The sequence below is a fragment of the Narcine bancroftii genome, chromosome 4, assembly GCF_036971445.1.
Source record: "Narcine bancroftii isolate sNarBan1 chromosome 4, sNarBan1.hap1, whole genome shotgun sequence".
NCBI lineage: Eukaryota > Metazoa > Chordata > Chondrichthyes > Torpediniformes > Narcinidae > Narcine > Narcine bancroftii.
In genome coordinates this window covers 33,736,922-33,751,419 of record NC_091472.1, presented here as the reverse complement: position 1 = coordinate 33,751,419, position 14,498 = coordinate 33,736,922, and the positions used below count along the sequence as shown (strand labels likewise).

Genomic DNA, 14,498 nt, shown 5'->3' with positions numbered 1-14,498 from the left:
AACAAAGACAACTGTTCAATCCATTCAGAGAGTAATTTCAGAAAAGAGATTCTTCCTGGAGTAAACACAACACACATGGAGGAAAAAACAAACAAAATGGAAGTGGTTCAAATTTGTTTGTTAGTTTGAGTCATAAAAAATATTGAATAAATAGTCAGCATGTTTTTTTGAAGTTAAAGTTAATATCAAATGTCCGACTTCAAATTTTTACTAAATCTAAGCATGACATAATGGAGGAAAGCCATTGAAGTAGGCAGATTGCACTCTTTCCATTTGAGTAATTTAGCTCTCCTAGCCATCAGCATTGAAAAGGCAGCTAGCCTATGGGCTGAAACAGGTGCAAAGCCTGATCTCAATACTGTGATCTCAAAAATAGCTGTGAGTAAGTTTAGCTGTAAATCTTGGTCCAACACTTTAGCTACAGTTTCAAAAACACCTTGTCAAAAATGATCTAACTTTGTACAGGACCAATATAAGTCAAAGTAGCCTCCAGATTTACACCTATCATAAATCGGAAAAATACTGGCTAATCTGTCCTTAGACATATGTGCCCAATGCACTACCTTGAACTGAATCAAAGAGTGATGGGCACAAACTGAAGAAGTAATGACAAGTTGAAAAATTCTTTCCCATAAATCATCAGAAAATAGCTACTCAAATTCCAGTTCTCAAGCACCTTTATTTTATCATTGGATATAGGATGTAAATTAAGTAAATATTGGCTATCAATCCTTTTCGGGAAGGATTTAATTGAAGAAGAATATCAATCAAATTGGTTGAAAAGCCAAATGGAAAGTTTGGCGGAAAAGACTGTCGAAGAATCCTTATTTGAAAATATCTAAGAAGATGTGTCTTTGGCAAATGGAACTTTTCAGTTAATTGATCAAATGACATTAAACAATTTCCTTCAAACATATCAAGAAAGGTTATTATTGTTTTATCTTTCCACAGGGAAAAAACTTGGTCAGATGATGTCTTAAAAATAATTGGAATAAATTTTACTAGACAGAACAAAATTATTTATATCAAAAAACTTACAAAATTGAAACCAAATCCTTAAAGTATGTCTGAGAATTGGATTAAATTATTGTTTATATATGTGATGTAATTCTTTAATTAAATATTGTGATGCAATGGGTTAATTAAATACATGCTTATAAAAGGGATTAGAATTGGATTAGCTGTTAGGTTACATTCATTTCACAGACACAGCCTTGCAAAGTCCGAGGACAGGTGCAAACAGAAGGTTCTGGCCTTAAGCAACATGTGCAAGCACACCCCAGAAACTGAAACATTTGCAGAGAGTTGGGGGCCATGTGTTTTTGTAAAGCCTGTAAATTGCAACATTTGCAGACTGAAACCAAAAAAAATAACAGTGCCTGGAACATCAGGAGGGATGGGGCAGAGAATGAAAGAGAAGGAGTTAGCAGGTGCAGATGGAGAAAAAGCTGGATAGAAGAGGAACCTGCTGAAAAGGTTTCCTTTTTCAAGACTGAGCAGAGTTCTGATATGATAGCCTGGGTGTACTCTCTGTGGAAATCACGAGTGGTGGCTAGTCTTCTTGGTGTGGAGAAGAGGAGAAGAATTCTGTGAGAAGAAACTGGAAAGAAGACGTTTCTTCTGGAAGACACTCCTGTTTTGGGTGTCCAACAAGCAACAACCATCTCTCTGTAACCCTCCACAACACTCCTGCCTGACAATTCTAAGTAAAGCACTGAAGTTTGCTTGAATGTAATGACTGTTTGATTCTGTGCACAGGATTGAAGATTACTGGAAACTGTAGCCTTGAAAACATGGAAAGTGGAAGATTGGCCAGTAAAAAAGACTTTCTTGAAAACACATTACACAAACTTGCACTTAGATTAGTTAGGGGGAAGTGATTGTGGAAATAACTTAGTATTGATAAGCTAAGGGTTGATCTTGTGGTTCTGTACTCAAAGAATTAAACTAATTTTGTTTAAGGAACCATTGCTTTGGTGTATTTCTATTGCTGCTGGTATATGGGGTTCACTGAACTTGTAACATATACTTTAGATAATGCAAAGGGGAGAGTAGTACCTAATAGAGAAGTTAAAGAGTATCCTCTAACCAAATTCTTCTCCAATTCCACCCATAAAGAGCAATCATGCATCTCAGAATAGTAAGTCCAAAAGGTAAGAGTGTCTTGGATTCAAAGTTACAATTTATAAGTAGAGTATCATAGATCAAACAATAATAATAATTGCATATATATTTGTTTTACCTGACAATGTCAGTATTATACCAGAACTCACCTTAATAGAAGCCCCTTTTCCATTGGCACCTTGTCCCAGGTAACAGGGTCCAGTGGAAAACAGAAAACAATTGGCACGCCAGTGCCAAATGACATCAAATCACATCGGGGATAGATGGCCTTGACCCCTACTCATATTCCCAGCATCGGCTGACACGGGCATGCTGATTAAACCTGTGGAAGAACAGTAGAAAGTCACCCGTTTCTGGTTGAAGCTAGACTCTCCTATCCCCAGGGGATGAGTTGTGTTAAGTAGAAAAGCAGTCAGTATCCTGGTTAAGGTGGCCCAGTGAAATCAGCACAACGGCTTCCTATCCCAGGATACTGCGATGCCAGTGGAAAGAGGGCTAGAAACAAATACTTCATAAGGTGGGGGCTTCAGGAGCTTTTATTTAAAATCACAAATTGGCTTTCAGTCCCAACTCCTCCTGGATATCGTAACAGGGATCTGTCACATTTGTGGCCCGAAATGTGAAGTTAATAAAACATTAAACACAAGTTTATCAGGTAAACTTCTCCGTTGTCTTTATTTTCCAGTTTCCCTTTGTTCTCCTGCTTGTGCTCTTATCTTATCTCTCATACCACGTGACTTCTGGTACATCTCATACATATTCATGATCATGACAGGATCCAACACAGGCACTTGTGGTAACCATTTAAAGAGAACGTGAGCAGGAACGGCATCCTGGTGTCAGATGACAGTCCAAAGAAACAGGGCGCCCTAGGTACACCCTGGACATACATCCTACCTCACCATAGGATAGCATGGCAATGGCCATCTGAGCTCTGTGCCTAGAGAGCGACCAAATGTGAGGCTAAGGCGTGGGATGCGCAAGCCAAGAGAGGGCTCTAGCACTTAACAGATGACTTTGCATTGCCTACTCACAGACGTTGGTGATATATATATGTGAGCCAAGCTGGAGAAACCAGGCATGTGAGTTGGTGACTGATCAATTTGATTATGTGCCTTGATCAGCATACAGAAGGCATATTGATCAGCTTAATTGGTATCGTTTTTATTTTGACACATCTTTTTGTTCTTTTCCTTTTTTAATATAATTATAACCTGTACATAGAGTTATTGATTGTCTTCATAGTGACTGCAGAGTAACGTGACTTCCAAGGGGTGGAATGTTGTGTGTGGAAGAAATGTGGCCTCCCTGCCTGTCTGGAATGTATGTATTGCAGGTGGTCACGTGTCCTCCCCGTCTGAAACTTATTCGGAAGTCACATCACCTGTCAATCAAGGTTGGATTCAGGCCACCCATGTCATTGGCTAATTTATATCATGGATTATTATTGGCTTGAAGCACAGATTAACACTGTATATAGCACCAATGCACAGCACATTCTTTCTCTCCACCTTGTGGTTCAAGCCCTGGACACCGCTCCGTGCCAGGTCGCTACTGTGGACATCACTGGAAGTGTCGCGGGTAAGGTGTGCTCTACACAAAAGCTGAGCCCTTGTATTGCGATGGACTGATACTTGCAGAGAGCAACACACCCGTCAGTAAAGGAACCGGGTGTGTGTAAGAGTCCCTGTTTGTAGTGAGTGAGTGGGTTGAATATAGATTTACTGTTGTTGGAATCCAACTGAAGTCCAAGGTGAATGTCTATATCATCGTTTAAGTGAAATATTGATCAAGTACCCTTTAACGTTCTCCCTTCTTTGAGTCCCATGTGTTAGTTAAAGTTATGGGTGAACTATAGAACACTACAGCTTTGAAAACAAGCCATTCAGCCCTTCTAGTCTGTGCTGAAATATTATTCCGCTAGTCCTATTGATCTGCACTGTGTCCAACTCGTCTCTCTGTGAACCCACAAAACCTGATACTCTTCTCAACATGACAATGGGTTAAGAGTGAAGTGGGAAAACATGAGGGGGAACCTCTTCACACAGAGAGTAATGGGAGGGTGGAACAAGCTGCAAGCTGAAGTGGTGAATGGGGGCTCAATTTTAATATTTAAGAAGAATTTGAACAGGTACATGAATGGGAGAGATTTGGAGGGCTATGACCTGGGAACAGGTCAGTAGGACTAGGCAAAAGAAATGGTTTGGCACATACCAGAAGGGCCAAAAGGGCCTGTTGTAGTGTTCTATGGTTTGGAAAAATTAATTTCAGATATATTGTCAAAGTACATGCATGACACCACACAGTTTTTAATTATATTTGAACAAGAAAACAGAATTAAATTTTCTTATTACTTAACCTACCTAACCCACTTAATGCCCCCTCTAATATTAAGCACAGGTGTGTGTAATACATAGTTAAGATTAGAAAAGTTCTTTGGATCACAGTTCAATTTCACTGGTTGCAGGCAATTCTTGTACTGTGCACAGAAGTTAGCATTAACAAAGTTCACCAGTCTTTAGTGCTTAACAGGCAAATAGGTACCACTCAGGAGGGTTCTTGCTGGCTTTCAGAGAGAGATTCCTTTTTCAGGACATCTGCAACTGATTCCTTCTCAATCAGTCTTGCTGACGAAATTTTCCCCCTTTGGGGTTTTCCAGATGATCCTCTTTCTTTCAGGTCACCTTTCACACCACCAGTCTTCTCCTTTGACCAGGCAGCCTTCCAAAGTTTGCCAGCTTGGCCCTCTGGAATTGATTTCTGTGACTCTTTCTCTCTCCCTCCCTCCCTCTTTGAGACCAAAGCTGTTCTCTCTCTGCTGCAAAAATCACATGCTCTCCTAGGCAAGCTGTACGTTGATACTTTGTTGCTCCTCTACAAAAAGCACTCTGCAAAAGTCCTGCAAAAATTCTGTGTTTTAAAATGTGTGTGTGCAAGCTGCTCTAACAATTCCTCCCAAGCCACCTCAAAATACTCTGTCACGATGTTCTTACCAATCCTCACTGATTGTGGTCTGGAGGTGAGTAACATGTGGTGCTATGGAGACAAAGTAGAAAAGGATGAAGAATACAGGACTGAAGTTCTCATTTTTAAATGCTTGCAGTATAGGAAGATGTAGATGATCTTGTAGTGCAACTTTAAATTGGCAGGTATGATTTTGTGGGTGTCATTGAGTTATGACTGAAAAAATCATAGCTGGGGGTTAAACATCTAAGGATACATGATGGATCAAAAGGACAAGCAAGTAGTAGATCCATTGGTTTAAAAAAGTAGAATCAAATTAGTGGAAAAAGGAAACAAGGACGATGTAGAATTCTTGTGAGTTGATAAAAAGACCCTCATAAGGTTAACATATAAACTTCGAAACAGTAACCAGGAGGTGCCCATACAAATGACAGAAAAGGCATGCAAAAAAGCAATGTTCTGTCAGTCATAGGAGATTTCAATATGCGGGTTGTTTGGGGAAATCAGGATAGTCCTACATCACAGAGAAGGAATTTAGAGAATGCTTGTGGGCTTTTTAGAGCAGCTTGTGGTTGAGCCAAACAGGGAAAAGGTAATTGTGGATTGGGTGTTGTGTAATGAATCATAATTGTATTATGAATCTATTTTTCCAACAAGTTGCATTGGTTAAATAACCACATTCTCAAGTATGGTGGCAGGGTGACCTAACGGCTAGTGCAACGCTGTTACAGGACCAGTGACTGGGACTGGGGTTTGAATCCTGCACTGTCTATAAAGAGTTTGTACGTTCTCCCTGTATCTGTGTGGGTTTTCCCTGGGGTCTCTGGTTTCCTCCCACCATTTGAAACATATCGGGGAGTAGGTTAATTGGGTGTAAATTGAGCGGTATAGGCTTGTGGGCTCAAATGTTCTGTGCGTCTAAATTAAAAAAAATAATAAAAAATGTTGCCAGAGTTTCCCATTTCTCCCAAGGATAGAAACCATGTATTTTCCACAAAAATAGGGATGCCTTTGGATGGATCCATTCACATCCAACCAGAACATAGATTTTTGAATCTATTCAAAAAATCTGCAAAGTGGGAAGGGAATTAATTTATAATCCCGGTGTTTGGCATAGGTTCTTTTACCTGAAATGTTAATTCAGTTTCTTGCTGCGAAGCTGAGTATTTCCAGCAATTCTTTTTAAATTCAATTTATTTCTTTAAAATACAAATTCTTGAGAAGCACCCTTTCTGATCCAAATCAAATGAAACTTCTAAGCAATACAATTTATTTCCTGCACTAGCCAATCCTATTTCTGAACTGTGAAAATCAGATAAATGCTGCCAATTTATGATAAATTCCTCCCATGGATTTAGTATTTAGAACAAAGTTATGAAAACTAAAGAAAGAATATTCGTTATTCGTCAGCCTGAATTATCCAAATTAATCTGCATGCAGACCGATTTTGCAAGAAATACAAAAACTGCAGATACTGGAATTTTGAGCTCTTTGGCCAACCTGAGGCAATAACTGACCATTTCTCTCCATGGATTAGTCTCTGCAGCTTTTCATAATTGGAGGATTCACCAGCTCCCTCCAATTGTTCTTTAATGCTGTTGATGACCACAATTATTATTATGAGATTAACAGTGTAGTCCAGTGGTTCTCAACGTTTTCCTTTCCACTCACTTTAAGTATTCCCCTATGCAGTAGGTGCTCTGCTGATTAGGAAGGGATGGCTTAAGGTCGTATCTGGGAAGAAAAAGTTTGAAAATCATTGTTTTAATTGACCCTAATTAACTCGTTATGTGCACGGTTTCCTAACTCCAAAGGAAATGAGCCAATGACAAATTTTCTCAGGCAAAATATTTCAGTAACAATTGGGTTTAGAGCAGTGATTCTCAACCTTCCCTTCCCACTCACCTCCCACCTTAAACCATCCCTCACTCATCGCAGAGCGCCGATAGCATAGGGATGACTTAAAGGGGTAGGTGAGTGGAAGGCAAAAGGTTGAGGACCACTGGTAGTCTCTGATTGGTGTGCCAGCCATCAATTCAGCACATTCCCTCCAATCAGTGAAGACAATGGACGCCTTCGTGACCCCCCCCACGTGACGTCACGGAAGCCTCTTCATTTGTGACGTCAACGCAATGTTCCGCCCACCCCCGAGGTCCTGCTGGAAACGTCATCGTTTCGTGACATGATGCAACGAGCCTAGTTACCGGCCGCTTGGGGGGGAGGTGGTGAGAGGACATGGCCTCCCCGGCGAATGCAAACCTGGTGGTGAGAGCGGCTGCAGGATGTCCAGCTTTCACCTTGGGAGGGGCTGAGCGAGAGGAGAGGGGAGGGGAGCCCTGAGAGGGGAGAGGGGGGAGCCCTGAGAGGGGAGAGGGGGGAGCCCTGAGAGGGGAGAGGGGGGAGCCCTGAGAGGGGAGAGCCCTGAGAGGGGAGAGGAGGGAGCCCTGAGAGGGGAGAGGGGGGAGCCCTGAGAGGGGAGAGGGGGGAGCCCTGAGAGGGGAAGGGGGGGGGGCGGCCCGCCCTGAGAGGGGAAGGGGGGGGGGCGGCCCGCCCTGAGAGGGGAAGGGGGGGGCGGGCCGCCCTGAGAGGGGAAGGGGGGGGCGGGCCGCCCTGAGAGGGGAAGGGGGGGGGCGGGCCGCCCTGAGAGGGGAAGGGGAGGGGCGGCCTGAGAGGGGAAGGGGGGGGGCGGGCCGCCCTGAGAGGGGAAGGGGGGGCGGCCTGAGAGGGGAAGGGGGGGGCGGCGGCCTGAGAGGGGAAGGGGAGGGGCGGCCTGAGAGGGGAAGGGGAGGGGCGGCCTGAGAGGGGAAGGGGAGGGGCGGCCTGAGAGGGGAAGGGGAGGGGCGGCCTGAGAGGGGAAGGGGAGGGGCGGCCTGAGAGGGGAAGGGGGGGGGCGGCCTGAGAGGGGAAGGGGGGGGGCGGCCTGACAGGGGAAGGGGGGGCGGGGGCGGCCTGACAGGGGAAGGGGGGGGCGGGGGCGGCCTGACAGGGGAAGGGGGGGCGGGGGCGGCCTGACAGGGGAAGGGGGGGCGGGGGCGGCCTGACAGGGGAAAGGGGGGGGGGCGGCCTGAGAGGGGAAGGGGGGGGGGCGGCCTGAGAGGGGAAGGGGGGGGGGCGGCCTGAGAGGGGAAGGGGGGGGGCGGCCTGAGAGGGGAAGGGGGGGGGGGCGGGGGCGGCCTGACAGGGGAAAGGGGGGCGGCCTGAGAGGGGAGGGTGGGAAAGGGGAGCTGGTTGAAAACCAGTTCTGGGGGAAGGGGAACAGCGTTGAGGAAATGGAAGATGATTCGTGTGCGTTTTGGAGCCGGAGTGGGCCTGTTTGGTGGCGGACTTTGCCCCGCAACTCCCAGTGTGGCCGCACTGCCGCTGGATGGGTCCCCGAAGGCGCATTTGCCCTCCACGCCCAAGTATTACTTTTAACCGTTTTCCTGAGAATAAGGTCTCATGTCTGGAAGTGCAAACCAGCAAAATGTTTCATGGTCTGCAGTGAGATTTAAGTTGGGTTCTGTCCCCTTGAGTGGAGATGTTGATAAACATTGGTGATTTTTTAGCCCAACTGTTTCCCCCCTGTTGCATCCAACGACATGATGATTTGAGGGGTTGGAGGGTGGGTGGAAAGTCTGACAGACCGCTCGGTGGTGGGGGGGGGGGGGGGGGGGGCGTTTGCAGTTTGGCATTTTGCAAGGTAAAAGACGAGCGATTAAATCATATGTCACGCAGCCCCGAGCTAGGTTCCACGAATGCCAGTGATCCTGTTCATGAAAACGTTCAGAAAAAGAATTTGCATTCTAGCCTTTATGTTTGGAATGATACCTCTACCCGCTAGTGATCGTGCATGTACATGAGACACCGTGGCAATAAAAAATGAACATGCAGAGAGACGTGGAACAGGAAAGTCCCTGGACGCTGTCATGGTAGTTTAAAAAAAATGTTCGAAGTGGTAATCTGTTCAGAACGTGGTTGTTATTTACAGACCAACTTCAATGTAATTTTAAGTAGTGATCAACTTTGAATCACTTGATGCAGTAGTTGCTTGTATTCTTATGCAGTCTTCAGGGCAGGAAAGAATATGAAGATGAAAGTTAAACAGCAAATTGCTTATGGCAAGGATTTTTATTTTTCCTCCAGCCAAGACTCTACAAATCTGTCATTGAGGATGTCATCAACAATGTACATGATTTTTTCCTTGAAGAAGGAATTGATGATCATGTACTAAAGGATCTAAAACAGGTAACTTTATTTACCACTAAAGATCATTTTAATCATTTAAATTTTACATTTTAACTTTAAATCCTGCAAAAAGGTTTGATGCCTCTGAAGCATCAAAGAAATATGACACTATTAAAATTCAAGATCATCGGCTAATATTGCCAGGAAGAAGTGTTTACTCCATCTCTTCAGTTTCATGGAACGTAAAGTAACTTGCACAGTAATTGAGAAACATAAAAGAGTAGTGAAATCTCTGAATGAATGTCAGTTTGCTTGAGTGGATATGAAATAAAATTGTTAGTAACTTGTGTGGGTGGCTTACAGTTTTTGCATTAAAGTTTAAGAGAATAGGAAAAGTGATGATAAAGAAATTTAGGTTTAAAACTTGCTATTTCAATGTTTTTAAAATATTATTTTTATCTTAATGGTATACAATTGTATACATTTCTCAATGAAAGCAGGGAAATACTGGCAGTTTGAATCAGAGTTCACCATTTATGATAGGGTTGATTACTTAAAGTAGGTATTTTAGAATCCATTAAGAAAGTAGAAAGTTGGACATTAAAGGACTGAATCCAGGATTTGATCTCTTCAAAATTAATGTTAAAAAAAATGAAGTGCTTCAGATCCTCTAACATTACAAAATGTTTAAGGAAGCAGGTGAAAATATTGAAGATGGTCAATGGCCCTTGATTAAAGGACTTTTCTTTAGATTGAAAGTTGTCATTTCTGCTATTTAAAATGGTCAGAAATAGACATTTGGGAATAGAAATTAGTTATATTGTAGTGCATGCTACGGCAGGGCGTGAAAACATGACACTTACATGAGGTGAGTACAGATGATACTGATTTATTGACGGGTGCCTTGTCTTGTATAGGCCCACTGGGCTTAGTTCTCACATTGCTTATGGCGAAACTGATGTCACTGGGTTGCTGGCTGCTGATAGGCCAACGTTCTCACTGGTGCTTGCTGTTTCCCGCTGTGCAGTCCGCAGCCCATGAAGAAAGCCCATTTAGTCAGCATGGCTCTTGCAGGATTGCTATGGTTGGCTGCCCAGTGATCTGGGCATTGTCCTTGGTTTTGGGCGGCCTACCTCTGTGGCATGGAGGTGGTAGGGTGGTCGTCTGGCTGATGTCCAAATGTTCTGGTTTGAGGCGATCAATGTTTCCTCCTTGCTACTGATGTCCAGCACACATGTAGTCCTGTTATGCTTAATCACTCAGTAGGGCCCCTCATATGGCCACTGTAGCAGCCCCTGGTTTGCCCCTCGTCATACAAAAATGTATGTGCAACTTCTCAGGTACACAGAGATGAACATCTTGGGCTGGCTGTGCGAAGAGGGCTGGGCTGGGGCCAGCACGCCTAGTCATTCCCTAAGTCTCTCAAGGGCTGCTGCAAGTAGTTCGTCCATTTCCCAGGAGGAGGCCAGGAATTCCCCGGGGATGACCAGGGGTGTTCCATACACCATCTCCACTGCCAAGGTGTTGGAAGTCTTCTTTTGGTGTGGTGTGGATCACCAGGAGGACCCATGGCAATTCATCAACCCAATTTGGACCTTGGAGTCAGGCCATCAGGGCAGTTTAAAGGTGCCTTTGGAACCTCTCCACCAACCCATTGGCCTGGGGATGGTGTGGTGGATTTGGGTTCCCAGGAGGCTGGCTGAGGCTGCCCAGAGTCCTGAGATGAATTGTGCACCCCTGCCTGATGTCAGATGCTCTGGGACTCTGAACCAAGCCACCTATGTGTTTACTAAGCCTCTGGTGCAGGCCTCTATTGAGGTTTCAGCCAGTGGGATTGCCTCTGGCCACATTGTGAGACAGTCTACCATCATCAACAGGTACCATGCCCATATGTCACCAGCAGGGGTCCCACATAGTCTATGTTGTTAAGAGCCCAAAGGACCACAAAACCCAGCAGCAATGGACATTCACTAAGACAAGTAGTTACTTAAACAAAATTTGTTATTAATTATCTTTTAACATGAAAACAGAATCAAACTTCAACTTATCTCTATTAACTAACCCAACTTAACCCCCTTCTAATTCTAAGCGCACGTGTATGTAATGTGTGTGTAAATTTAAGAAAAGTTGTTTGGTTCACAGTTCAATCTCACTTCTCACTCTTCCAAGTTCACTGGTTGCAGGCAGTTCTTATACTGTGCACAGAATTTAACATGTATAAAGTTCACCAGGCTTTGGTGCTCGAAAGGTAAATGTTTACTGCTCACGAAGGTTCTCGTAGGGTTTGCAGAGAGAGATTTGTTGTTTCAGGATTTCCACAACTGAGGTACCACGATTAGTCACCTCAATGTCTTGCTGATGAAACTGGCCCATCATGGTTCTCCAAATGATAACCTCTTTCTTTCAGGCTACAACAGAGTTCCTATCTGTTTCACTTATTCCAAGAGAAACAAGAACCTAGGAGTGACCTTTGAGTGAGCACTTTGCAGAAAGGTCAGAAGTCTTATAAAAATGTTCAACACAGACAACCTGGCTCCAGTCCATTCATTTCATGATATCATTTCAATTAGCACCTTCTTGCAAAATGTGCATAGCATTCTCCATAGTTTCTGTAAAGTCACTGAATATGTTCAGTATTTCAAATCAGATCTGTTTTAAAATGTATGTATGTAACCTACTCTAAATCGTTGTGCCGGCTTGAATGGCTGGTTGGGGGAGGGGGGGGGCACCTTGATGTGTGTCTGTACCTTTGATGACTGGCAGTGCATGCAAATTCAGGCCCATTTGCTGACTTGCTTGTGGAGACCATATCAAATTATCCTGCTTGCTATCATCTTGATGATGGTCCCAATGGCTGGGTGCACCAGGTTGTGCACTGCTTTGAACACTGTTCGTCTCTGTGCTGCCGGGACAATGGGACGAGGCTTGCTGGTCAAAATGTCGCAAAGGAGGGTCTGTTCGCTGGGGCTGATGCAGACATCCTCCAGCTTGAGTCATGTTATTGCTATTCTGTACGCAGGGATGTTGGGGTCCATCTGCTGTGCCTGGGCCAGGGCCATGTAATTGATCCCTTGGGACAGTCTATTGCCTGGACTTCTTGGCAATATGCTCGATATCTGTGTTAAACTTAGATATGTGGGACATGTGCCTCTGCTGCCTGGCTGACCATGGGTGCGACACTTTATTGAAGGTAAGTCAACGGCTGTGATCCATGAAGACCTTGAATCTCCTCTCCGCCAGGAAATACCTAAAATATTGGACTGCTAAATATAATGCCAGGAGCTCATGGTCAAAAGCACTGTACTTGAGCTTGGGGGGCCTGAGGTGCTTACTGAAGGCAGCCAAGGGTTGCCATTCTCCCCCAACCAATTGCTCAAGTTCATCCCTGACTGCTGTGCTGGATGCGTCCACTGTGAGAGCATTTGGGGCATCTACCAATGCACCAGAAGTGTGGCGATGGCCTGGGTTTCTTTGGCCTTCTGGAAGGCTTCCGATGCTTCCTTGTTCCGCTCAATCTCTTTTTGCTTCCCTGCCATGAGCGAGAATAATGGGCACATGATGCGGTGATAGAAAGGAATCATACTGGTGAACTCTTGGAGACCCTTCACTGTATGTGGCTTGGTGAATCACCTGATGGCCTCTGCCTTTTTGGGCAGAGGTGTCGCTCTGTGTCTATTGAATCTGTGGTCCAGTAAGTCTATTATCTCTTGCCCGAACTGGTAGTTGGCCAGGTTGATGGTCAGGCCAAATTCGCTATGGTGGGTGTCTTATCTGGACCTTGGTTCTTGGTGGTTGTGACTGGCTTTCAGAATGTTGTCCAAGTAAATGTACACGACAGGAACAAAGGGCCTAGATTGGCTGGTGGACATGTAATGGAGAAATGTGTCTCTGGATAGCCCGAAATGCACATCTTCCAGCTGTAGCCCTAAGACTGCTTCTGGGCTACTGCGAGTGGAGTATAGTTGATTCTGGGGGACAGGGAATGCACAGACAGGACGGATGTATGGAACTGAGTGTCAGCTAAGAGATTCTTGCTAGAAATGTGCTTGATAGCCATCATGTACTCTGAGATACAAGAGAGGTGACACTGCTGCCTTAGCAACCACGGATCTGATACCTTGTTGAAGGCAAAAGTGAGGGGCTTGCTATCAGTGAAGACCGTGAAATCCTGTGCTTCGGAGAAATAGCAGAAATGGTGTACGGTGAGGTAGAGGACTAGAAACTCTCTCTTGAACACACTATACTTCTGCTCTGGGGATCACAGATTTCTGTTGAAGAAAGTGAGCAATCTCCAATGTCCAGGATGCCACCGACAGCCATTTTGGGTGCATCACTCAGTCGCTGGCAGAGCAGATGCAGGTGTGTTAGGCACTCCTGTTGCGAGCAACTGGAAATGAGGATGTTGTCTAGGTAGATAAAAATTAAATCCAGACCTCGCCCCACTGAGTCCATGAGTCTTTGGAAAGTCTGAATGGAGGGGTGAGATCTGCCTTGGGAACATTGCTGGGGTACTCTGGGATCTGGTGGTACCCCTGGTTGATTTCTGTGAAGATCCTCGCTCTGTGTAGATTGGCCATCATTAAGTCCTGGATGTGGGGAACCGGGAACTGGTTGGCTGCTGTGGCATAGTAGAGCAGGTAGTAGTCCCCACAAGGTGTTCATCTCCCCCCCCCCACCCCCAGAAGACTTCAGCATCATGTGTGGAGTAGAGGCCCACGGGCTGTCCGAGCACTGAATGATTCCCATTTCCTCTATCTTCCTGATCCTTGGTGACCTGCAGCTTGTCTGGGGGAAGCCTGCGAACCTGGGTGTGTAGCGGCGGTTCGTGCATGGGGATGTGGTGTTGGACGCCATGTTTAGTGACCGCGGTGGAGACCTGTGGCATTTTAATGGCTGGGAATTCTGTGAGGATTTTGCCTAACTTATTGCCCGATAAGGTTACCAAGTTGAGGTGGGGGACCAGGAACTTGGCTTCTCGAAGGGTGAAAGTTTGAAAGGTTCTGGAATTGATCAGATGGTGCTTTTTCAGATCCACCAAGAGGCAGTGGGCTCAAAGGAAGTCTGCATTCAGTAGGGGCTGAGACATGTCAGCTAAAGTGAATGTCCAGGTAAAATGGCAAGAGACTAACTCGAGCGGGATGGTCTGTATGTGCAAATGTTGCTATTGTTGGTGACGGTGAGGGACGATCCCGACTTCATGGCATGGATGTCTTGGTTCAAAGGGGGCAAGATGCTGACCTCTGTCC

General features: G+C 45.1%; 1 protein-coding gene and 1 long non-coding RNA gene across 2 annotated transcripts in view; one reads left to right on the top strand and one right to left on the bottom strand.

Annotated features, from left to right (window-relative positions):
• The window catches only part of LOC138760443 (uncharacterized), a 56,928-nt gene extending 49,868 nt beyond the window's left edge, over window positions 1–7,060 (bottom strand). Inside the window, exons 1-3 of the long non-coding RNA XR_011355609.1 lie at window positions 6,994–7,060; window positions 6,606–6,822; window positions 2,274–2,446 (exon numbers count right to left, since the gene is read on the bottom strand). This is a non-coding gene — a long non-coding RNA (uncharacterized lncRNA). The remainder of the gene's footprint in view (window positions 1–2,273; window positions 2,447–6,605; window positions 6,823–6,993) is intronic.
• LOC138760442 (stonin-1-like) overlaps window positions 1–14,498 on the top strand; it is a 182,877-nt gene that overhangs the window by 58,322 nt on the left and 110,057 nt on the right. Inside the window, exon 5 of the mRNA XM_069931028.1 lies at window positions 9,211–9,312. Within this exon, the coding sequence (XP_069787129.1) occupies window positions 9,211–9,312 (102 nt within the window). The remainder of the gene's footprint in view (window positions 1–9,210; window positions 9,313–14,498) is intronic.